This window comes from Pristis pectinata, chromosome 26 (assembly GCF_009764475.1).
Source record: "Pristis pectinata isolate sPriPec2 chromosome 26, sPriPec2.1.pri, whole genome shotgun sequence".
In the NCBI taxonomy this organism is placed as follows: domain Eukaryota; kingdom Metazoa; phylum Chordata; class Chondrichthyes; order Rhinopristiformes; family Pristidae; genus Pristis; species Pristis pectinata.
Window position 1 is genome coordinate 11,828,051 of NC_067430.1, and position 26,482 is coordinate 11,854,532.

Here is a 26,482-nt window from a genome sequence, read left to right on the forward strand (position 1 = left end):
ATTGTATCCACTTGCTGCAAATATTAACTCTTCCACAGTTTAACCTGCTTCTTGCTCATTTGTTAAACAACTTGGCTAATTATCATCTTAAGCAATGTGCTGCCAATTACCATTATTTGTTTAACCATGTTATTATTGCATAAATTAACTATTAGTGTAGAAGCAATCATAAGCATATTGCAGGAACAATTTCCTGGTGTTGTCAATTACTAGTTTACAGGTGTATAACAAGCCTTGTCAGTTACTCTGGCAGATGTATGTGAAGCTTGTCAATTACAGCTACATAGGTGCGTAAGTTGCCAGTTAAAGGCACATACTCACATCATAGTATGACAGCAGCCTCTACAGCCACAGTAATGATTTTGTTTTCCAGCCCAACTAAATAGAAATCAGACAATAGACAACAATGGCTCTTTTAGTACTTGCAGCAGCCCCATTCAGCCAGCCTTGCCAAGTACTATACATTGTAAGCATCAGGAAGTTCTTACCTTCTATTCTACTGAGCCGTGTGATCTGGTTTACAGAGGGAATAACATCATAGGATGCCTGGATGAGAAGTGGGGTGGTTATTTTGTATGTGCATCAGTGGGTGTTGGATAAGGGTAGAATCAGGTATGACAGTAACACTTTCCTCTATGGCAGAGTTGCAGGTTGATTGATAAAGAAAGACCCCTTGCCTGAGATGGACGGTAAGCATCCACAGTGAATAAGTCAGTAGAGAAGGGGAGAGAAATGGGAAACAAATTTCAATTGCCCTCCCTCTGTGAAACCAATGACACCCGACTGGAACAAAAACAGAAAATGCTGGAAACACTCATCAGGTCAGGCAGCATCTGTGGAAAGAGAAACAGTTAATGCTTCAGGTCAAAGACCCTTCAGAACTGGTAAGAGAGATTGGACCCCTTTCTCAGAGAACAGAAAAGGCTGATAGAGAGCTTTAAGATAACAAAAGGTTTTGATTGATGTAGAGAAGCTGTTTCCAACTGCAAGGAAGTTTCAAATCTAGGGGCCATCAGTATCATTTAGTTACTAATAAATATGGAATTCGGGAAAGTCCACTTTACCCAGGAAATGATTAGAATGATGGATTCCGCATCAGAAGTAATTGAAGCAAACAGGAGGAGGAGAGGAAATGAATAGAAAGTTATGCTGTTGGAGGGGTGGGAGGAAATTCATATAGATCATAAACTTTCGAATGGGCATGTTATATCAAATGGGCTATTACTGTGCTATTATTTTGATGGAAAAGTTACTCCTTTTAATGTAGATAAATCAGTTTACAGAAGCATAATCAGAAGATAATGGACTTCAAGCCAAAGGAGATAGTAAGAGGGTGATGAAACCTTTAGTTAGCAGTGGGTTTTAGGGAAGGTCCAGTTGTAAGATGGCGAGGTGGAGAGGTTCAGGAAGGCAATTCCAGCGGCTGAAGGTATGGATGTCTATAGTGGGGTAAAGAAAGTGACGCACGTTGTCAGTTGGAGAGATGCCGAGCCCCGGGGAGGTTGCTTGGCTGGAGTTGTAAAACCATGGAAGAATTTAAACACAGTAATCAGCGTTTTTAATTGGAAATATTGGTTAATCTTGAGCCAAAATAGGTCAATAATGACCAGCATAAACAGCACTGGTAGCAGAACACAGTACAGGTAATAGTTCCAGAAATTGTACAAAGTGGAGAAGAGGAAGCCAGCAACGAGAGCATTGAAATAGCCTTGTGATGTCAAAGGCAAGCTCGAGAGTTACACCAGTAAGTGGGCAGTGGTGGATGATGACATGCAGGTTGAAGTAGGCAATCTTCATAATGGGTGCTAAGTATGATGGTAAGGTTGCAAACCGTCTGCTTTAACCAGAAATGTTGACCACAAAGGGTGTGGAGTCAGTGAAGAGGGAACAAGGTTTGTGACGGGGAGTAGAGATGATGCTTTTAGTTCTCCTTATGCTTAAGTGGAGGAAACTGGAATTCATGAGTTAACATGGCACAGGAATAATGGGGTCAGGTGATATGTATGTCCTCATGAAAGGCATGGGAGGTAAAACAGAGTAATATAACCACATATGTCATCTTATGGCCTTGTGAATGAAGAAGATGGATGGATAGATCCAGGGTTAATGCTGTACTGAAGAGAAGAGAACAGGAGGACTTCAGTTGCACTAAGCTGGACATTGGAAATGAGGGGCTGAAGAAGGATAGTGTGGTCAGATGCAGAGAAGGGTACACATGGACGACACGTGTACAACAGTCACGGTTAGAAGCTATGGCATTGGACACTTCAAACAGTTTTATCCGTGTGATCTTTTGAACAGAGTTGGGACTCATTCATGGTTTGATGGCAAACAGTCTGCCCGGCAAGGTAGCAATGATCACAGGATCACTTGGAGTGTCTGGCTTGTGTGGCTCAGTACTAAAACAGGAAATAGATTTACAACAAAAGGCATAAAGGGGACCTTACATTGATATTTAATTGGATGCATATAATAATTTATTTAGACAAATGCTCCTTTATATTTGCAATAATTGAACAGTTTGAAGCAGCTTCATATTAAGCAGCAGAGTATTACATTTAAATTATTTGGACAGTTGAGATTAATGAGGCATTAAACTGACTGACTCTGTTAGTTGAACAATTAATATTTTTATATTTGTTCATGTGACAGCTCAGGCCATAGATCTGCTGCGTTATTTTTGTTCCATTTGTTCTTGTTGTCTGCAAAGCTACAATATAGCATCCTGGGTTCCTCGAAAGTTATGCTAATTTTTCATTTGCAGCCTTGAACTTTGGAGTATTGGCACTCCGTTCCAACATGGAAGCTTCAGAGCCAAGTTTAATCCTACTCTCATCCAAAGTGCATACTTTCCAGCGGAATGACTGTAATGATCGGTGGCAGGAACTGCACTGATATTCCAACCCACTCCTTCCTCCTATCCAGGGATACTGTGATATCCATAATGCCAAAATAACTGAGATCAAACAACCTAACATGGACCAGAATCAGAGTCTTTCCTGGTCTCTGTGGTTCAGTGCCAAACTGCATTGTACATCATTCACTTAACTGACATATTGCCTGAAGAAGAATTTGCCCTCAACTAAGCATTATCAATAGCACCATTCATAGATAGATCTTTGATCTACAGTAATTTATCATTAAGTTCCAAATTTTAACATCAGGCTCAGCACATATAAGGACATTAGAAATAGAACAGGAGTGGGCTAAACAGCCTCATAAGCCTAGTCTGTCACCCAGCAAAATTGTGGCTGAAACTTGGATCTGTTGGAATGGATAGATATGCTTAGATGAGGTCACTTTACCATCTGAGTAGAGTTCAGCAGTGATTTTGTGGCTGGCAATAGCCTAACCCAACAGTGCTGATTTACCACTACTGGATTCATGTTTGCGCCTTTGGGCAGAGTCCATTTTCAGAAGCTGAATGCAGTGATAGTTCGGAATAGCTTCTACATTTTAATCAATAAAAACATAAAAGAGTACATAACTCTCAGCCAACATAAGGGTCAATCTTATACTGAAAGCATTCTTTTATTACAGGATCCATGATTGGCTGAATAATCAACCTCATTTGAAACTGTTCTATAATCTCATCTTTTGATTGACTTTCTCCCAGTGTCTTTCTATTGCTCATGGCCCCTTCATCCTCTATTGTTGATAGCTCTCCTCTCTCGCTCTCTACTGCACTTTCCTGCTCCCCTCTCTTGCTGTTGGTCTCTTGTGTCCTATTTCTCCTGCTCTCATTCATACCCTGTCACCTCCACCCCCCCCACTTATAGCTTACACCCCTCTCAAAACCTTCTCTCTCGCTTGCACAATCCTCTCTCACTCTTATCCCTCTCACTTTTGCCTCTTTTCCTTCTCATTTGTGACTTCTCCTCAAACACCCCCATCTTTTTCTCTCTCACCATCAGAACAAGGAACGTGGATCATTCCCTCACGTTCCTTTAGCCTAGTGTATGGATCTCCTTAGCCAAAGGTCCAAATGAAGGTTGCCTATTGATCTTCTCATTGTTGCAGAACACACTGCGGGAGGTGCAGGAAGAGCAGCAAAGTGATATGCAGTGCATTAGTCACAGAAATCTAAATGAAAATCTGACACTGAATTGGTGCCACTGGTGGTTAACGCAGAGATTTCCAAAATGATCAGCAGGAGGAGTGCCAATTTCAATGACATCCATTAACAGGGTGAAATGGGGAACTAACAACCACCGCTCGTTCAGGGTGCCATTGCTTACTTTGTCCAATGAGAGAATTGTGTGACACTTTATTTAAAAGCCGATCATGGGTTTCCTTGTTTTCATCCCATTATGGTTAGTTGGTACTGTTATTTCTGAAAATCTCCAAACTGGCCTGACTTTAAATGACACTCAGCTTTGAAGGTAGTTTCACAGCTCTATACTAAAGTTCACCTCTGAGCTGACTGAAACCTCTTCAGTCTGTCCAGCAAAGACTTCCAAAAGTTTTTTTGTTACACCTCACTGCAGGGATTTTATCTTCTGCCCTCTCCTCCCCATTCTCCACTCTAATTAGAAGCATGAAGTAGAAACCATTAGTTTATACAATTGCACCCACTAAATTCCTCCATCAGGGAGGGTAGGAGGTTGAAAGGTCAGTGTCCACCAGTTTTCAGATATGGGCAGTAGCAAATACCCATATCACTCATTGGCCATTTTGTAACCCAATGGCTTCCATAATAATTGCTTGTGTGTATTTTCTTTTATTCTAAATGTTGTCCAGTCTTAATCACAATGGTCACTTCCTATGTGCATACTCCACTAAAGGCTATTCTGGTCAGTGGAACAGGTTTAAGGACAGGTCTGCAGAGCAATATAACAAAGGGCCATTGATCAAGGTGCTCTCTCTCTCTCTCTTTTTCTCTCTTTTACTCTTTCCCTCCCTCCCCTCTCACTTGCACAGGCTCATCCTCCCCTCTCTCTGTCTCTCACTCATTCCTGCCCTCTCTATTGCTCATTCCTTCTGTCTTTCTCTCATTTTATCGATTGCTCAAGCCAATTCTCTTTTGTTCATTCCCTCACTCTACCTATCATTCATGCTCTCTCTCTCTTTATTAATCAAGCCACCTTTCCTCTCTCTCTCTCTCTATTGCCCATGCTCTTTCCCTGTTGGTGTTGCCCCATCTCTATCACTTGCACCCCATTTTGCTTATTCTCATGCATGCTGCTCTCCCCTGTAGATCACTGCCCCTCAATCTCTCGGCTTCATTGCGAAGCGCCCCAGTAGTAATTTGTAACGGCCTGTCAGAAGATGAATGAGCTCATGCCTTTGTACCCACTCATCATACCTGGTGATATCAGAGCAGAAACCCCTGCTGTTGAGGGATACCACACAGCTGACAGCTGTGCATCTCAGTGGGATTATGTAAAGAAGCCTCTGGGGATTAAACTAACATACACACACAAACACACACAGAAATCTAAAATCAACATTTTAACCATTCTGTAGAGTAGAACAATTATATCCCAAGCATTTTTAGAGACATTTGGCTGGACAAACAGCCTGTCCCTTTTTAATAAATTAATCCCACTTTAATCATATCCCTTAATCCGTTCTCCCTCCAGAAAAATATCTAATTGCATCCCTAACCTATTTATCCTGTCAGATTCAATCTCCAGCTCTCTCTCCAAACCTTAGCAATTTATTCCACAGCCTTCCAGTGAAAATGTTCCTCCAATTTCCCCTCCCACATCTATTGATGTTACTAGACACTTGTGTTCCTCTGTACAAAGCCACCACTGCAGTGAAAAAGCTTGAGTGAATTTTGCAAGATGCCTTTTCAGTCCTTCAGTAATTTCAGATTTATTTCCCTCAAAAAACCCAATTTTTGTAATTGTCACAAACACCAAACAAATTTATTAGGAAAATTGCAGCCACTTTTTTTGAGTTATAGAGTCAAGAAGTATACAGAATGGAAAACAGGCCCTTTGGCCCAACTTGTCCATGCCAACCAAGTTGCTTAACTGAGCTAGTCCCATTTGCCTACATTTGACCCATATACCTCTAAACCTTTCCTATCCATGTACCTGCCAAATGTCTTTTAAGTGTCATAATTTTACCACTTCCTCTGGCAGCTTGTTCCATATATGCACCACCCTCTGTGTGTCAACGTTGCCCCTCAGTTCCCTCTTAAACCTTTCCCCTCTCGCTTTAAACCTATGCCCTCTAGTTTTGGACTCAGCTACCCTGGGGAAAAGACTATGGCTATTCACCTTATTTATGCGCCTCATGATTTTTTAAATCTCTATCGGATCATCCCTTAGCCTCCTATGCTCCAGGGGAAAAAGTCCTAGCCTATCCAGCCTCTTCTCAAATCCTCCCATCCTGGTAACATTCTCATAAACCTTTTTTGCACCCTTTCCAGTTTAATGACATCCATCCTATGGCAGGGCAACTAGAACTGTATGCAGTACTCTAAATGTGGCCTTATCAATGTCTTCTACAGCTGTAACATGACGTCCCAACTCCACTGCTCAGTATCCTGACCAATGAAGGCAAGCGTACCAAACGCCTTCTTCACCACCTTGTCTACCTGTGTCGCCACTTTCAAGGAACTGTGCACCTGCACCCCTAGGTCTTTCTGTTCTACAACACTCCCCAGAGCCCTATCATTTACTGTGTAAGTCCTGTCCTGGTTTGCCTTACCAAAATGCAGTACCTCATATTTATCTGAATTAAACTCCATCTGCCATTCCTTGATCCTGTTGTAATCTGAGATAACCTTCTTCACTGCCCACTATACCACCAATTTTAGTGTCTTCCGCAAAATTACTAGCCATGTTACCTACATTCTCATCCAAACTGTTAATATCAACGATGAACACCAGTGGACCCAGCACTGATCTCGGCAGCACACCGCTGGTCAGAGGCCTCTAGCCTGAAAAGCAACCCTCTACCACCATCCTCTGTCTCCTACCGTTTAATCACTTTTTCCTCATCAAAAGCTATTTTCTTGTCTCTGATTTCCCTTAGACTGATTCAGACTGTGTGGCGATCTCAGCTTCTTCCTGCTGTACGGAGCTCAGCTTCAAACAGAATTCCTGCCCTTTACTACTTACTCCATCAGCTCAACATTGCTCACCTCCTCCCCAGCCCTTCACTGCCATTGCTGCTTTTATCATCTGGCCTTGATTCCTCTATCTTCCTCCCATCCTTAAGGATGTGCAGGATTTGACCACCTAGAACTTATCCCTCACCATGTCCTTGGCCATCAGTTCTGTCTCAGCAAACATTCAATGCCTCGTTCTCCCCTGACCATCAAATTTAAAATCATCATTCATTTTCACATCAGCCCATGGATCCATCTTTACAATCTTGCAGAGTGTTTTATTCTCTGCTCCCCACGGTGCTCTTTATCTATTTTCAACTGCTTCTTTGGTTGTCTCTGCTCCTCCCTAAGCAACTCACTCTGCTGTTCCCTCTCTTTAAAACCCTCCAAAACCTTACTTTTGTAAAAAGCACATTCAGTCAAATTTCCTAACCCTCAGCTCCACTTCTTTAATTGCTTGTATCTAATTTTCTTTCTTCCCCTCCCACATTGGACCTTTGCGCATTTTCTACACACAGGGTGCAAGCCAAATGTGTTGTTGTATAAACACAAACTGGTGCTGTTATTTCATCTCAATAAAGGCTATAATCTCTTACACAAGATGAGGTGAAGAGGGCTATTCATCGTCATTTCAAATGGAGTTTAATTGTCACCCTAAATAGCAGCAATGTGACTTTTCTAGATGCATATAACATTTCAAAAGAGGTGGCAGGTCCCCAGAGCAGAAAATTTATTAAAGGAGATTAAAACAGGGAGTTTTATCAAGAAATATTAGAAGTCACTGTCGTGGAGACATTCAACATAATTACAGCCTGCCCTCACTGGGTAGAGGGAGTGTGAGGTGGAAGAACTAAAGATCTGTCAGAATAGGAAATATAATCATTCCGTCACTGTTCCCTGAATGGGGGTGTGGTTAATTGGAGAAACTATTGCAGGAAACAATTGGTATTAGTGGCAATCGGTATGGAGGTGGATGTAGGTGCTGCAGATCCTGAAATGTTGATGCGACACTATGAATTATAGGGTAAGTATTTTTTTGACATAGTGCTCCCAGCTGAGTCTTATATGATATAATGCAACTCTCACAATGGATAGGAAAAATTGGGTGGCTATGCTGAACTTCCAACTTCTCTATGTGGGATCATTCACCTTCAAAGATTAGCCAGGCTTCAGATTAACACCTCATCTGAAAGACAGCACTTCTGTCAATGCTCCACCACCTTGATACGACACTTAATTTTCAACCTGGATTTTGTATTTGGATAGTCGATCAATCATGGGATCGTAGGTGATCCTCCAACTCATGTCCACTTTCCTGCCCCATCCCACGACTAGCTGAAGCAGGACTTGAAGCCACAGCATTCTGATTCAGTAACCGTACTTAGAAACTTAATGAAGGAATGGAAAGCCAGGTGGCCAGGGCTGCTGATGACATTAAGATATGTGGCAGAGTAAACATCGTAGATGGAAGCATTAATTTACCGAGAAGTCTGAGCAGATTAAGTGAAATGACAAACTGTGGCAGATGGAATTCAATGTAGGCAAACTTTGGACTTAAATTGTTTAGAATAGCAACTCATCCTGGTTGTTCATAGTTGTGCTGAGTTAAAAAGTAGGTAAGGATGTCTAGGACCCCCCACACCATCCTCCATTCCAACCCTGATGAATTCTTAAAGCCAGTCTCTACCAGCATGATAGCTCCCATAGCCTATGCCAAACATTTGTGTTTTAAGTCTCTCGAACTGACAGCTTCTTTGCTTCAGAGGCAACTTTACCCTACCAGGTAATAGTTAACAACTCAAGCCTTTTCTTCTCTCAGTTACATATGGCAGAGAAACTACAAGTGAGAGAGGTTGGGAGGTGCTGGTGTCTGATCTGCCCTGCACTGTCAACTGTCCATATCCCTCCACAGATGCTGCCTGACCTGCTGAGTTCCTCCAGCAATTTGTTCTTTGCCCTATTAAGGGCTTTGTGTTAGTTTTAGACTCCTGGCAAGTGCCCTCTCAGCACCTGCATTAATTTGCCCCATCTGTGAGAGACGGTAGATTATACAAATTTGTTCTCTTACAGTGGTTTTAAGGCCCTTTGAAAATGTGAATTTCAATGTATATTACACCTGAAATTGGATAGTACATGATGCACTAGTGGTTTCCAACACAGTCTCTCAGGGAGAGGATTGGGAACAATGGCAAAAGGGGTTCAGAGGCTTCAATAACATTGAGATAGTTTAGGTCCAAATTTATCAAAAAACATACTTGATATGCCTGCTGCCCTAGTCATATGGAAAACCCCAGGACAGGAGCAGGTGTGACAACATCAGGCACTTAAGGGGCAGTGGAGGAGGGACATATTTTACCAAAATGAACAAGCAGGTTAATTCAGGAGGGTTTATAACCACTGTGACAAGCAATGAAAGAGCTGCATGGGTTTGGCAGGCCTTGTCATGGTCAGTGGCAAGTGGATTGGTCAACACTTCTTGTGGAATATATATTTGAGGTTTCTTCTGAGTAGCTTTTAGTGATTTCCATCTTCTATTTTTTCCAGGTTGTGCTGACAATGAACCCAACAACCAACCTTGACAGACATGCTCATTCCTTGCTAACAATTCCTTTCTGTGCTTACTTTCCTGCACTTGGTTCCTCAACCCAACCCAACCTCCTTTTGAAAGAGTCAAAAATACATTTAAAATATTTACTGCCTTCAGAAAGATTAAATAAATTGTGCTGCTACTTCATGTCAACCTTAGGTGCACGAATTCCTTTGAATTTTAGTTCCAATCTTAAAAGGTTAAGGCCCTATAATTCCATGCCCTGGTCCCTTTTGGTGGAGAGCCAGTGCCAGACTCAGTGTCAGTGGTTTGCCAGATGTCATTCAACTTGACTGAAATTGGTATTGATTTATTATTGTCACATGTACCAAGATAAAATGAAAAACTTTTGTATTGCATGCCATCCAAACAGATCATGCCATAGATCGAGGTAGTAAAAAGAAAACAGAGAGCAGAATATAATGTTGCAGTTGCAGAGAAAGTGTAGTGCAGGTAGATAAATAAAGTGCAAGGGCCACGGCAAGGTAGATTGGGAGATCAAGTGTTCAAGGGTTCATCTTTTACCATATGAGAGGTCTATTCATGAGTCTGATAACAGCAAGATAGAAGCTGTCCCTGAGTTTGATGGTATATGCTCTCAAGGTTTTGTATCTTCTACCCAACAGGTGAGGGGAGAAGAGAAAATGACTGGGATGGGACGGGTCCTTGATTATGTTAGCAGGATCCCATGCCATTGCTCCAAAGTGAAGACACTATGTGGTCCAGTCTCTCCCTCAACTAATACACCCTTCCCTCTCTCTCCTCCCCTTCAACTAATACCCTCTTTGCTCTCTCCTCCCCTTCAGTTAATATGCCCTTTGCTCTCTCTTTCACTCTCACTTTCTCTCTCTCAGTAGCTGCCAGAAACTACTTGATAATGAATAGAAATTCTGTTGCAAAGAAGTAGCTCAGTAGAATTTGAATATTTCTCTTTCCTAATGCAAAGAACTACATTCCTGCCTTCACATTCTAGATGTAATGACAGAGTCGCTTGGAAACAGAGATCCTCTCATGTGTCAACTATAATATTCTGACTATTCCTTTACTTTGCCATATTTCACTGGGGAATGCAAAAATGCCTTAGGTGCTGTGTGATGCTGATAAAAAGGACTTTTTAATTTTCACTCACTCATTGTTGACTCTGATGTATTATTCCTTGATACCAGGTGACAGATGGAGGAACTATCAAACAGAAAATATTCACATATGATGCCCTGTTCTCTACAAATTACACTCACATTGATGAATATCAGAAGAGGGAAGACTTGGTCTATCAGTCCACTGTGCGGTAAGTTGAGTTTTTCTTGTTCACAGTAATGAGGACACTGCCTAATTTACCCAGAGTAAGTCATTACCGATCGAATAGATGAAAAACCATCATGTTACTTTTATGTAAAGTGGGCTGTCATAAAGTTTTGGAGGCCACCTGCCTTTCACCTTTGATCTTCAGCAAACAAAATGGCTTTCCCATCTCTCCGATTTAATTGTTTCCTTATTCCACCACCAAACCTTGCTGGAAGCTGCTAGATTTGGGTAAAAGTACTTTCTCCTTTTCCTTGTGATTCTTCATAAGAAAAAATGCTGTTGTAAACTGATGTTATGTCAATGTCCGTTGAGCTCTATGTGGAACACTTGCCACATCAAAGGAGTGTTCATTTGGTGGGCATGTATAATACAAATTTTACTCGCCTTTATCTCAACAAAGATTGAATATTCAAGTGAGGAAGTGATGCTTCAGTTGGTGAGTCTTCTGGAGGACTATTTTTAACTTTCATCATCAGAACTCAGGAAAGATATATTCACCATGGAGCACTGAATCACCAGAATGATACCAATGGTTACACAATGAGAACAGGTCTGATCTTCTGTGAGTTTCAGAGTTAAGAGGCAATCTAATTAGGGTGTTTAAAATGATAAAGGGATTTGCTAAAGTAGATACAGATAAATATCTAGTAGGGAAATCCAGAACAAAGTGGAATAGATTTTAAAATAGAGCGATGTCATTTCCAATGTCAAGCATAATTTTTATTGTAGGATAAAGATAATTGAATGGCAGAACAAGCTCAATGGGCCAAATAGCCTTGGCTTCTCACTATGACTTGATTTAATTTTATCTCCTTTGAGTATAAAGCCTGGGTTGCACTTGGCAGCTCCCTGGGCATATTATTTGTAATCAGGGGCTCACTCACCATGGGGAACATATTGCGCAGAACCATATCCTGTCACCCCCTGTGGTCAGCTTGTTCCAGGCTTCACCTCTCCATATAGATGTTGACTGAGAATTGTGGCTTTCAGCTCAGTCAGTGAGTAATGCTGTTTTATACTGTGGTTCCTTTCTCTGTGGGATTGAGACTGCAGGGTAGGTTATGTGAACTAGGTCTCCTGGCACAGAGATGTGGTGACAGGAAATACAGGTCAGGAATTAAATACAGAGGTCAGCATGTGCCTCCTCTGTGCCAGCTTCTCATCCCCACGTTCAATGTTGCTCGCTAAACCAAGCTTTTCATTTACTTCCGTCATGGGTGGTGAAGAGGCATTCCAGGCTCAAATCAGAGCAGGGCCATAACCAAATTGGGATATTCATAATTATGGCTTCACACTAACTATGCTACCGGAACTTTTGAACAAATCTTGTAGATGCTGAGTTGCCCTTTTGCCACTGGATCCAACAAGATGTGTATCTGATGGCATTTCAGCAGAGCTGCCACAGGAAGAAACAATCTCAGCAACAAAGGTCAGATATGAATGACTGCCCTGACAGGCTGTTGGACCAATTCTGCTCACCAACCCCTCCCCACCACTGCTCTCTCCCTCCCAGCTTCATGAAAGATGGAGAGAATCCAAAGCAATTCCCGTCATTATCGATTAAACACTTCTCGCCTCATAGCTTGACAAATTTGATTGTAGAAATTATTTGATATCGGAGTGGTGATGAACTGATTAAATTTTCAGCAAAATCCAATCTTTACTTTTACAGAAAGATGTCTGAAATACGTTTGCTGGCTCTTGATCTCCTCACTGTGATGGATTTTGATAATTTTCCAAAGTGCGCTCTTGAGTTTCAACCTTGCTTGATTATGATATCTTTCAATAGTAATTTCTGACAGTCAGGACATAAATATGCACGATAAAGTCCCAGTTATGTTCTGGGTCAACAGTGATCAACAGAGAAATGATCAGTTAATCCCTTTAAGCAAAGCTACTTTTGCAACCTAATTAGGATCTTAACTTAAAAAATCAAATTCCAACAACTAATTAACTCTTGACATTCATAATAAAATGGAGTTTGTAATGGAATTGCTGATTCTTCTTTAGTAACTGCTAATTGTCTCAGGTAATCTTTCTAATTACCAATCCCTTATTTTATCCATGGTCTTGTGCTATTTCTCTGAATTTTCACTCTTGTTCCTTGCAACTCCAAAAATATCAGCCTCCACACTCTCCGTCCTTTCAAAGAATTTCTATGTAGAAATATTCTATGTCATATTACCATATTTTCTTATGACATAGAAGGACACCATTTCAGCACATCAACTCTATGCTGGTTTACAGAGTAATTCCATTCCCTCACTAACTTCCTATTCTCTTCACATTCTCATCAATTCCACCCTTAGATTCTACCACTCACCTACACACTAGGGACAGTTTGCAGCAACCAATTAACTTACTGACCTGCACATTTTTATCTGTGGGAGGAAAGTGAAGCAAGCGTAGGATCCCTACATAGTCACAGGGAGAACATGCAAACTCCACATAGACATCACTCAAGGGTCAGGATTGAACCTACGTCACTGGAGCAACTCAGATGCATTACCTATTACTGTGACTTCCTTTTTCTCCGTCAGTAAGCTGTGATGTTCATTACCTCCCTTACTCCTGCCCCCATCTTACAATCCATAGGTTCAGTCTGTGGTTTTATTGAACCATATAGTCCATAAGCAGCCACCAGCCCATTGGGTCTGTGTTGCTTTTTGAAAGAGCGATTCCCTGATCCAAATCCTTAACCTCTTTAATTAACCTCCCTAGCTCACTTGCTCTTTCCTTAACGAAGGGGGTCTTCAAGAGGTGGCCCTATGTTATTTGACCTCCTCCGCTGGCCGCAGTGCAATGGCCATTAGTGCAGTGCATAGCTGCAAAAGTTGTCGAATGAGATAATTCAAAGAATAATTTTTAACCTTATTTTTTTTGATTGCAGAAACTCAACTGCCAATTGGCTGTTTGCCAGCAGTGAGAGAATGACTCCAGGAAGCACTGTGAAGCAAAGAGTTTCACTGGGACTGTTCTTGTCTGTATTGCGTTTTCATGTAATCAATCACGATTACTGAAAGTCCTTATGATTTGCTTAGCTGCCGTTTTGTTTCAGATCCAACTGCCAAAGACTTAATTTTTTTCAGTTTCTTTGAAAATATTGTCCTGTTATTTTACAATCGCCATTTATCAAATGGAGACAGAATTGTCGTGCCCTCCATAGGTGAATGGTCCGCTGATCCTTACTGAAGATGTTCACACTTGAAGAACAATCATAGAATTGAAGAAAACTTATGACATAGAAAGAGGCCATTCAGCTCAATGCATCTGTGTCCATCAATAAAGAATATTTATTTATGGACCAGCACTAGGTCCATAGTCCTATAGACCATGGCTCTTCAATGACATTTCCAAGTACTTTTTCAATGTGATGAGGGTTTCTTCTTTTATTACCCTTTCTGGCAGTGGGTTCTGGACTCCTACCAATCTTTAAGTGAAAAAATGTTCCTCATCCCCACTCTGATCCTTCTACAGATTAAATCTTTGTCTTTGTGCTAAGGGCAATAGGTTCTTCCTATTTTCTAAGCCTCACATAAATTTATATGCCTCAATTAAGGCTAAGGTTAAGGTTCCAGAGACACAGGAGACTGCAGACGCTGGAATCTGGAGCAACACACAAAGTGCTGGAGGAACCATCGATGCTACCTGACTGCTGAGTTCCTCCAGAGCTTTGTGTGTTGTCTTAGGGTTCCAGATTCTGGTTGTACCCTTGAATTCATCCTTTGAAAGGTGGGAGTCCAACATCTTTAAGGGAAAAGAGAGTATAATAAGTGAAAGCAAAGACCTGTAAAATAGAACATAGAACATAGAACACTACAGCACAGTACAGGCCCTTTGGCCCACAATGTTGTGCCGACATTTTATCCTGCTCTAAGATCTATCTAACCTTCCCTCCCACATAGCCCTTCATTTTTCTATCAGTCATGTGATTTACATTCAGTTTTTTTTCTTGTTCCAAACACATCCTTTGCACCAACTGGCCCAGATTTTGCTGATTATGGCTTATGCCGACACTTGCCACACTTGCCACTGTGAGTATTAGTCACGCATTCATTTGGTTCATATCTGGATGGCTGATCCTGCTGCAAAGGTGTGTGCAGAGCTTTGCAATGTAACTGCTGGGACAGGCTTGGGCCAGAGCAAGCCCAACCCACGCAATAGACAGGAAAACCTTGGACAGGCAGGAAGGTCACATGCCCAGCTTTGCCATCTGTCAAATTAGTCATGTTTTTTTTCAAAAGCATTCAAATTCAATTAAAAAGAAGTAAAATTTAAAAGTTATCAACATTTTGAAAAAAATTAAATTGCTTCATAATACTTGAAAAATGTTTAAATAATTAAAAACGTTAAATTGAACAAAAATGATCAAAAAAAAGCTAACATATCTGACTCTTAACTTTAATCTTCACAGCTGTAAAACCTCATTCAAATGTAGGGGTGCATGAATCCTATACCAGGGGTAAATTCATGCAGAATCCATAGGCAGATTTTCCAACGTTAATGCAGGGAATTCCAGTAAGTTCATCCTCTGCTACTGGTCTTGATTTGCTGGCAAGAACGTGTCAGCTAGTGTAGGATGTCTGTGTTCAGATATGCATGGGCAGAAGTCCCATTTACCAGCTTGTTCCTGGCCAAAAACGTTAACTCTTTATGATCTCGAGATTTTCCAATATTGAAATATTATTCCCGTATCTGTGGAGGTTCTTTTCTCACCTCTCCTGTATCCTGGTTTGGTATACAAGAAAGAGCTGGTTTTCAAGTTGGATCATCCCCTTCTCTTTTGTGGCCCAGTTTTTTTCCCTGATATCTCATTAAATTATTGATATTATTTTACTGTTTGTTGTCTTGAAATTAAACTATCCAAAGTGTTCAACCCCATATTTCCACACAATAGAAGGAAGCCATTTGGCCCATCAAGTCTGTGCCAGCACACAGAGCAATCTCATTGCCCCCACTCCAACTCTGCTGCTAATTTTCCCTGTACCCAATTCTCCCCACACTCCCATCAATTCCACCACCACCCACACAAAGGGCAATTTGCAGAACCCAATTAACCTACCAAACTGTGCCTCTTTGAGATGTGGGAGGAAGCTGGAGCACCAGAGGGAAACCCACACAGTCACTGGGAGAAGGTGCAAACTCCACACAGACAGCACCCGAAGTCAGGATTGAACCCAGGTCACTGGAGCTGTGAAGAAACAACTCTACTAGCTGCACCAATGTATTACTCTCAAATCATTTCTTACCAGCACTAGAAAATTGGGATCTCCTCTGTTTTTTTCCCTTTTCTTCTGCCATTAGCTGGTAAATGGGACTTCTGTATTTTCATTCATATCTCAACGTGGACACCCTACATAAGATACCTTTATTAGTCACATGTACATCAAAACACACAGTGAAATGCATCTTTTGTGTAGTGTTCTGGGGGCAGCCCGCAAGTGTCGTCACGTTTCTGGCGCCAACATAGTATGCCCCCAACTTCCTAACCTGTACGTCTTTGGAATGTGGGAGGAAACCGGAGCACCCAGAGGAAACCCACGCAGACACACAGGGAGAACGTACAAAGTCCTTACAGACAGTGGCTGGAATTGAACCCGGGTCACTGGCACTGTAAAGCGTTACGCGAACCGCTACACTACCGTGCCTGCATTAGCTGACAGGTTCTTGTCAGCGAATCTCCATCAAGTCCAGCAGCGGATCATGAACTTACTGGAATTCCCTGCATTTGGATTTTTGTTTTACCCCATGAAAAGATGCTGCCCTACCTTTTGAGCCTTAACACTTCACTTTCAACTCTCAATAAAATTATAAATACATGCAATGTTATCCTCCTCTTTGAAAAGTTTCCCACATAATAATTGGCCTAGAAATTGCCCATGTATTTTGATGTTAGGGTGGAATTGGGGGCCACCCTGATGCTCTCTGTGAAATTACACAGAGTGAGGAAACTTCAGTTGCGAGATTCACCAAGCTGCCATTGTCGGTTTCTACACAACCTTCCCCTTTATTGTGTTACAAGTCCTCACGGTTCTTAGTTATATAGCCCCCAGTTGGTACAATCTTTGCTGCCAGTACATAAAGGGATGTGATTCCAGCTGCAGGAGAGTGCTTTCTCTGCATGGGGAAAATGTTCTAAAGGGGATTGGAGGGGAAAGTTTTTTTTCCCACAGAGTGGCTGACATCTGGAATGTGCTGCCAGAGGAGGTGGTGAAATCAGATACAATCACTACATTTCAGAGACATTTAGAGAGGCACTTGAACAGGCAAGGCATAGGAGTCTTCCCGCTTTGGGGAAGATTTTGCCTGTTTCTGTGAGCTGGAAGAAATGGAGTTTTGGTGATCTCCCAGATGCAGCAGTGAGCAGCGGAGTGTGAAACGTGGCAGCAACCAGCAGCAGCCTGGAATGGTCCTGAGGCTAAGAAACTGAGAGTGACCATGACTGCAACCTCTGGGGGCCAGACACACATGGGAGAGTGTATTTGAGGTCCTGGAAATTGTATTCTTTGTCCTCACTGAGATCTGCAGTTTGAGTGTCATGGAGTCTATAGTTGTACAGCACATAAATGGGCCCTTCGGCCCATCACCTCCGTACCAACATTTTAGCCCATCTACTCCAATCCCACTTCCTTGCACTGGCATTCTTCTATGCCTTGCCTGTTCAAGTGCCTCTCCAAATGTCTCTTAAATGTAGTGATTGTATCTGATTCCACCATCTCCTCTGGCAGCGAGTTCCAGATGTCAGCTACTCTCCGTAAAAAAGAAACATGCCCCCCCCATCCCCCTTAAAACATTTTCCCCTCACCTTAAACCCAAGCCCTCTTGTTTTCAACACCCATTCCAGGGGGAAAAATAATATCTACCCTATTTATATCTCTGGCCTCTATCTGGCCACCCCTCAGCCTCCTTCACTCCAGGGATAACAAGCCCAGTCTATCCAATCTCTACCCATAACTAAAGTCCTCTAATCCAGGCAACATCCTGGTGAACCTCCTCTGCACTCTCTCCAGCACAATCACATCCTTGCTATAGTGTGGTGACCAGAGTTACACACAATACTTCAAGTATGGTCCAACCAACATCTTAAAAGTTGCATCATATTGCCCCAATTTTTATATTCAGTGCCCCAACCTATGAAGGCAAGCATGCTATATGCTTTCTTCACCACCCTATCTACCTGCATTGCCACGTTCAGGTTAGTATGGACTTGAATCCAAGGTCCCTCTGTTCATTAACATTCTATAGGGCCCTGCCATTTACTGTATATGTCCTAGCCCTATGTGACTTCCAAAAATGCAACACCTCACAGTTGATGGAATTAAATTTTACCTGCCAACACTCTGCTCAGCTTTCCATCTGATCTATATCCTACTATAGAATATATGACCTTCCTCGCTATCTACAACATGAGCACGTTTCTGGGAGTACTACAGGAATCGTAAAACTTGGTTGTTCTGTGAATAGATAAAAACTATCATTTTTCATATGTGAAGCTGAAAATTTCACAACTGATAAACTTTGCATGTTGCACTTCAGTTGGTGTCATTTTGATGAGATTTGCAGCTGGGGACTGAAAATACCATCTAAAGTAAGGAGGCAAATTTCCTAATAGGTGCTAAGGGGACAGAAATCTGTCTAAAATTCCACTGACTCAACTCAGTTTTCTACAGCAGAGTACAATCGTTTGGAATCATCTTTTGGGATGGCACATTGGCACTAGCAGAGCTGCTGTCTCTTAGCTCCAGTGACCTGGATTCAATTCTGATCTCCTGTGCTGTCCGTGTGGAGTTTGCATGCTTCCTCCAGATATGTGGGTTGGTAGGTTTAATGGGCCACTGTAAATTGCTCCTAGTGTGTAGGTGAGTGGTAGAATCTGGGGTTGGGGGAAAGGGGGGAAATTGATGGGAATATGATGAGAATAAAATAGGTCAGGGTGGGATTAGTGTAAATGGCTGCTTGATGGTCAGTGGTACAAAGGGCCTGTTTCCTTGCTGTATGACTCCAACAGATTTCCCTGCCCGTTGCCTTCACGTTGTGCAAGTTTGTGTCCTATCAGCTCTGGCCGCCCTGGCCCTCTGCAGGTAACAGTGGATATTGCAACCACTGAGTTCATGATCTGAGGCTCAGTGGCTTTACACTGGCACGACTCAGCAGCCCTAAGTAATTGAGCTCAGATACATGCTAATACAGGGAGCCACTTATTTTCTATTCATGTAAATTGTGAGATTGCCAAGGAGTAAAATTAATTACAGGATATGGTTCTATGATCTCTAAATTACATTTTTCTCCTGGGGTAGAAATCCTCTATTGTACTCATGTGAACACAATACCTCAGACAACCTGCAACACAACACAGATAACAAGAGATATGAGAAAATGGAGACCTAATTGAGTCACAGAATTAAAGAAAAAAATCCCCTATCCCGTCAGTGGCATTAGATAGAATATCAGTGGGCTATGCCACATCCCTTAGGCATAATTCCAATCAACCGAACCCCTTTCAGTTCATTTCATTTTGCAAGAAAATGGTTCAGTGCCAGATTCTGTGGCACACACAAATGTAACCCAATTGAAACTCACGTTGCTCAACAGGCTAAGTACAGATAATCCAGTGTGAAATTTAATTCTAGTGTCTATAGAGCACTATATAATTGTAATCACTTTTGAGTAAAGGATTCTTTATTTGTAAGTGTTCCGGTGATTTAGTGTTGATTGTATCACTGAATGAGTTTACAAATCATCTCAATCCACAATTTTAAAAATATTGGACTGAGCTGAAAAATTCAAGGGAAATTAGTTATGCATTGATCTTATAAAATGTGATTGGAGCATTCCACAAAGAAAACTGTGAAGCGAGAAATAGAGTTAACATTTCAGATTGGGGGATCTCTCATCAGACCTAAAACTTTAACTCTGTTTCTCCCTCAACAGATGCTTCCTGACCTCCTGAGTATTTGCAGCATTTTCTATTTTAATTTCAGATTTCAAGCATCTGCAGTTTTTTTCATTTTTCCTCATGGAAATTGCTGTGTATTTATGGTGGGCCGAAGGGCCTGTTTTGTGCTCTGCTGTATGGTTTAACCAATAGGAAACTAACAGAGATTGGTGTAGTTAATCTTTGCAGTATAACTTTGCAGTTACTGCTATGTCCATTTTGTCTGATTACATTTCTATAAAATGCCTTGAGACATTTTTTGAGATTAATGGCAGTGCATAAAGGTGAACTGTTGTGCTGGATATCAAATAAGGAAAAGAATTTATCCTTAACAGGGAATTCAGTATGATCTTGTTAAAATAATTAAGAGCTTAGTGATGGGCTGTAGACAGTAGAAAATAGGAAAGGAGACATGGTAAATTATATCTAGGTTAAGATAATACTCTGCTTCAACTTTCAAAGTCTGTCATAGAGAATACAGCACGGAAACAGGCCCTTTGGCTCACTAAATCCACACCAATCATCCATCGCCTATTTATACTAATCCTATGTTAATCCCATTTTTTATTCTTGTAAACTCCTCCCAGATTCTACCACTCACCTACACACTAGGGGCAATTTACAGCAGCCAACTAACCTACCAAACCGCACGTCTTTGGGACGCGGCAGGAAGCCGGGGCACTTGGAGGAGACCCACACAGTCGCAGGGGGAACATGCAAATGCCACGCAGACAGCACCTGAGGTCAGGATTGAACCGGGGTCACTGGCGCTGTGAGGCAGCGGCTCTACTAGCTACGCTACTGTGCTGCCCCATTTTATTCTGTGCAAAAAATGAAGTTTAATTTAAAAGCATGAAGGATTTTCATAACTTGAGGTACTAGTAATGAAGCAAGTCATGGAGGGGCTGAAATAAGAGCCTGCATCCATGAACTGGCTTCATGCTTGTGTGGCCTTACCTCCCAGCCATACTCCCATCATTTTTTAAGTCTCCATGATATGATCTGTGTCTTACAAACTTAGCCCTCAAGTTCCATGCACAGATAATGTCAGGAAGGTGAAGGGGGTAGGTGAAGGAGGAATTGGCATTCTTCGATTAAGGCCACCCACTTACTTGACCTGAGATAAATAAACTTAGTGAGCCTGGAATTTGCCATCCAGTTGAAGCACCAGTGACTATGTTAGCAGTTAAAGAACAGTTAAGCTACCTACGCAACCAAATCTTTTCATACTTAAGAAAAGAAAAAACAAGTATTGCATTAATGTTGGATTTCCCAGGACATTCCAAGAAGGCACTTCACAAACAAATAGTTGACTTTGAAATGTAGTGGCTTTTGCTATGTAGACAAGATAGAAGTTATGTGTACCACAGACAGCAAAATTCTCGATGAAAACTGTTCTGAATGGAGGGAATGGTCCCCAGTGTGCTGATGGGACTGTGTGTTTGATATCAAAAGATCTCACTGTAGTTTGTGAACAGATAAGAACAAACTCCTTTTTGTTAATAGTAACCTTTCTTCATTTTTTTGGTGTGTTATTTTGACTTGTTGCAGTACAAAAACAAGTGAGAAATGACAGACAAAATGATTTTTTTCCAAATTGTGGCAGAATTTTGTGTTATGGGACAAACATGGGCAGAGATCAGCACGGCCTCTTCAGGGCCTTGGACTCCTGTCATCTTGCTTGTAGTCCAGGTCGAGACTGGCAAGATACAGGTGAGGCAAGGCCTGAGGTAGAGCAGGGCGACTTTAACTGACAGTCACAGGTTTCCAGAAGTTGTAGTCAGATTCACTTCTTATAACATTATGTGAGATTGGCTTCAGCATTATTCTTACCACAATAAGAATACAATAAATCATTTATTGTATTCTCAAATGTTGTTTACAGAATGAAATTTATCCAAATTGCAACATGTTTATATTCTTTTGAAAATTTCCAATGTGGAAGAAACAGCCGACAGGGACAAAGCAGCAGCCTAGGGAGTTTATTGTAATAAATTGATATCTCCATTATTGCTCTTTCAGAATAACTGTTGCAGTCCTGTAACACTCACTGAAATGAAGTTCAACATTGCTGCATTTCACATTAAATTATCCACTGGTTGGGGCTTTGATGCCCTCCCTATATCATTCCATCCACCTTCGAAGATAATTGCTCCCTCCCCTTCTGAGGGGAGATCATGGGCTGCATTTTCTGAGCAGCACTGTTCCTGTTGTAAAGCTTAGTGCACCCAAGGTTCAAACCTTCTGTAAGACGAAATGATTTTGGATTAACAGTTGCAGTAACGAAATGCATGGATGGACTTACTGTGCACATGATAATAATTCATAGGGGAGAGAGTGCCAGTCAGAGAACCATAACCTGTGGGTGCCCATTCCATTGGCTCCATGGACCAGAGGTTGTTGAAGCAAGCTCCAAACTTGAGCTGGCCTCTGGTTCACTGCTGAAATCAGTCAGCTTTGAACAGGTGGCGTGAATAACTAACTCTTCATAGGATTGAGACATCAATCAAACTGTCAGCACCTGTCACGTCTGCAGCCGCCATTGGGAAATCCTCAAAGCCGGAGGGAAAATACAATTGGATCAACTAAGTGAATAATTTTGAACCCAAAAGTGCCAGCAGCAGAGTCTGGCCTCAATTCTCTTCACCCTCAATGGTAATTACTAGGCAAACAGCCAAATACCCTCCAACTGCTTTTCAGATTCATCCCTTCCAACTGGGAGAGCTGAATATCATTCAGGCAATTTTGAAGCTCACAGTGATAGGGTAACGTGAACACATCTTTGGGTGCCTCTGTCACTCCGCATTATAGATACTTTGGGTAGCGTGTCTACTCTCATTGTTGAATCTTAGCTCTCCACGGTTACAATAAGTGTCTGTACAGCTCCTGAGCTGTTTCTGATAATGTGATTAGGACAATAAACAGAAAACTTTCCCATTAATTACTTTAGCCACTCTTGGAGCTCTACAGTAATTTTCCTGCCATCAAAATTCATCACTTCTGACCTCATTTTAAATTAATAGCTCTTGAATAATAGGTGAACAAGCAAGATTTGACAATGATACAATGCACATATATATTTAGCATATATATTATTTCCTCAATAGGAAAATAGCAATTTTCTACAATCTATAAATAATTATTGCTTTGAGTTAATCTTTCATAGACATAATCTGGTCTGGAAATTGTATTACCATCATTGTGGGTGCAATGGAAAGATAAAGAGAGAAAATGGGGCCATTCATCTCATTTGTACATTATTTCCAACCTCTAGCTATTTGATAAGGTCTCTGAAGCAGATCACCAATTATGCGGTGACTGAATCAAATGGCAAAACCAAGGGCCTAAGATGAGTCCATGACCTTTGGCCATACAGAGGGGATGGACCCATCTTAGGCCAAAAGCAGCAATAGGTGTGGCACAAGGGATTCTGTGGATGCTGGAATGTGGAGCAACACACACAAAGTGCTGGAGGAACTCAGCAGGTCAGGCAGCATCCATGGAGAGAAATAAACAGTCGACATTTTGGGTCAAGACCCTTCATGCGTGGGTTTCCTCCGGGTGCTCCGATTTCCTCTCACATTCCAAAGACGTGGAAGTTAGGAGCTGTGGGCATGCTATGTTGGTGCTGGAAGAGTGACGACACCTGCGGTCTACCCCCAGCACATTCTCGGTAACATAAAAAGGCGCATTTCACTGTGTGTTTTGACTAATGAATAAATATCTTATCATATAGGTTATGGCTTTTGGTTTCAAATGGCTCTGGGAAGAGTAATTTTGCTTCTCTTAGCTCTATATTCTGTGTAAAGGGTGGAAATTTGCCTCAGTTGCTAGCACTAAACTGGCAATAGTAAATAATTGTTGCTCGCTATACTCCACTTCTGAACCATGGGATCTGGACCGTGGAAGGTGAGTGCTGCAGGCAGCGACTACTGTACTTCCTCCTTTGATACAAATGATCAAGAAGGAGTTTGCACCCAAAACATTGAACCAACCTACCGGAACAGCTAGTTTGCTTGTTGACCATTTCAGAAAAACAACCACAACCTGGAAGAATCATGTTGTGACCACTCGTAGTTCAAATTCACAAAAAAAAGGAGCCTGAAATAGATGCTTGGCTCCCAGTTTTTTAAAGGTACCAGACCCATGCAGTTTGAGAGAGATGTCCTGGCTAACTTCAAACACACTTCTAGTACAAACTGAGTGTGTGCATCACTTGCATCTCTTGCCTGTTTTCATCCAATTCCTGGGGTCTTTATCTTTTATTTACTGGCCCAATAAAACAGCCAAGGTTTCAAACACTATTTTTTTCTCCTAGCTTTGATAACTCAATTCACTTGAAACAGTTGCCAGGACTTAAACCTTAACTGAGAATTCCATTTAAAAATGAACCGTCAGTCATTCAGGTAACTGTATCAATCACACTTCACTGCTTCACTGTTTGAATTATGTGACTTAGTTTCTCTCATTTAAACCCATAATCTAAGAAGCTGAAGATCAAACCCTGCAAATATGTATCGATTTAAGGTGAGCAAGGGACCAAAGAATCTAAGTGCATCTGTCATTTAAACTCGTTGGCCTAGAAATTTGATTGCGTTGAAGAATGTGCATTACAGTATTGATGTGTGAGAGACCCAAACCAGTTTAAAATAGACCCTCGCCCAGGGAAAAATTCACGTACACACCTAGTGAAGTGATTGTAGTCGTTAACCTAAGGCAGTCATACACGGTTGTGCATTAGTACACAAGTTAGAGGAGGAATTTCAGGAGCCCTGCACAATAGCTGGCACGTAAGTTATGACCGCAGTTCTTAATGATTCATACCACTGCTGGAAGTTGTCTTGGAAGCCTTCACACAACAGTGGCACATCAACCACAGGAGACTGAATGTCTATGCACACCTAGACCACTGGAATTTAAGAGGTAGAGAGTGGGAGAGAGGTTATGTGTGCTTTGGAGGCCCAAGAATCTCTTTAGAGCATAAGTGCCAGTGGGAGGAGGCTGCCAAAGGGGTTGTGTCAGGGATTGTGCCCCAGGCACCTCAAGAACATAGTCAAAGTAGGTGGACACAACAATGAATCCTACAGACCAACAAATGCAACACCACACACTACCACACTGTTTCACACACCACACCTCCATCAGAATCAGAATCTGTTGGACATCGCTCCTATCTTACACTCATTGCAGTATCACACACTCACAAGTTTACCACTTCTCCAAAACTCACAGATACTTAGAGTCATGGAGTCATACAGGACAGAAACATGCCCTTTGGCCCACTCCATCCATGCCATGCTTAAATCACCTATCTATACCAATCCCATTTATCAGCACTTCTTGCCTTCTATACATGGATATAGTGCTCATCTAGATACTACTTAAATGATGTGAGAGAACCTGCCACCCACTCAGACAGTGCATTCTAGATTCCAAGCACCCTCTGCGTGAAAACTTCTTCCACAGCTCTCCTCTAACCTCTTACCTTCTACCCTATGGTCTCTAGTTTTAAAAACCTCTGCACTGGGGGAAAGATTTCCTCCTATCTACCCTACCTATGTCCCCCATAATTTTGTGTACCTTGATCAGATATCCCCACAGCCTTCTCCACTCCAATGAAATTAAACCCAGCCTATCCAGTCTCACTTCAAATGAGACATTCCATCCCAGGCAATGTCCTGTTGAACCTCCTCTGCACCCTCTGCAGTGCAATCATGTCCTTCCTATAGTGTGAAGACCAGAACTGCACACAGTACTCCAGATGTGGCCCAACCAATGTTTTATAAAGTTGTGTCATAACCTGTATGCTCTCATATACTATGCCCCATCTAATAAAGGCAAGTATCCTGTATGCCTTCTTCACCACCTTATCTACCTGTGCTGCCACCTTCAGTGATCTTTGGAATTATACACTGAGGTCCCTTTGTTCCTCAGTACTCACCAGTTCATTGCTTCTGTCTACCTTATTAGTCCTCCCAAAGTGTATCACCTCCCATTTACCAGGATTAAATGCCATTTGCCATTGCTTTGTCCTTTTTACCAGCTGATCAATATCATCCTGTGGCCAACGACTACCCTCCTCACTATCAACAACACTACAGCTTTTAATGTCATCTGCAAACTTACCAACCATTAGCTCCTACATTTATATCCAAATCATTAATGCATGTAACAGATTCTAATGGTCTCAGCACTGATCCCTGTTCGGTATGCCACTGGTCACAGGCTTTCAATTTCAAAAATAATCTTCAAGCATCACCCTCTTCCTCCTATTACCAAGCCAATTTTGGATCCAATTCATCAATTTGCCCTAGATCCCCTGGGCTCTAATCACTTGGGACCAGTCTTCTAAGTGGGACCTTATCAAAGGCCTTACTTAAGTCCATGTAGACTACAGCAACCACATTGTCCTCATCATTATATGTTGTTACCTCTTCAAAGAATTCAGTTAAATTGGTCAGACAGGATCTCCCCCTAACAAAAATATGCTGACTCTCTTTGATTATTGTCCACCTTTCCAAGTGCAGTTTTTAATCTGTTCAGGCTTCACTCTGGTTGCAATTTGTAAATGGAGCCAAATTCTAACTCC

The 26,482-nt window shown here is 41.8% G+C and overlaps 1 protein-coding gene across 1 annotated transcript in view; it reads left to right on the forward strand.

The window, feature by feature from the left end:
* Positions 1-26,482, forward strand: part of igsf21a (immunoglobin superfamily, member 21a) — a 265,795-nt gene that overhangs the window by 76,253 nt on the left and 163,060 nt on the right. The window contains exon 3 of the mRNA XM_052039435.1: positions 10,820-10,941. Coding sequence (XP_051895395.1) covers positions 10,820-10,941 — 122 coding nt within the window. The remainder of the gene's footprint in view (positions 1-10,819; positions 10,942-26,482) is intronic.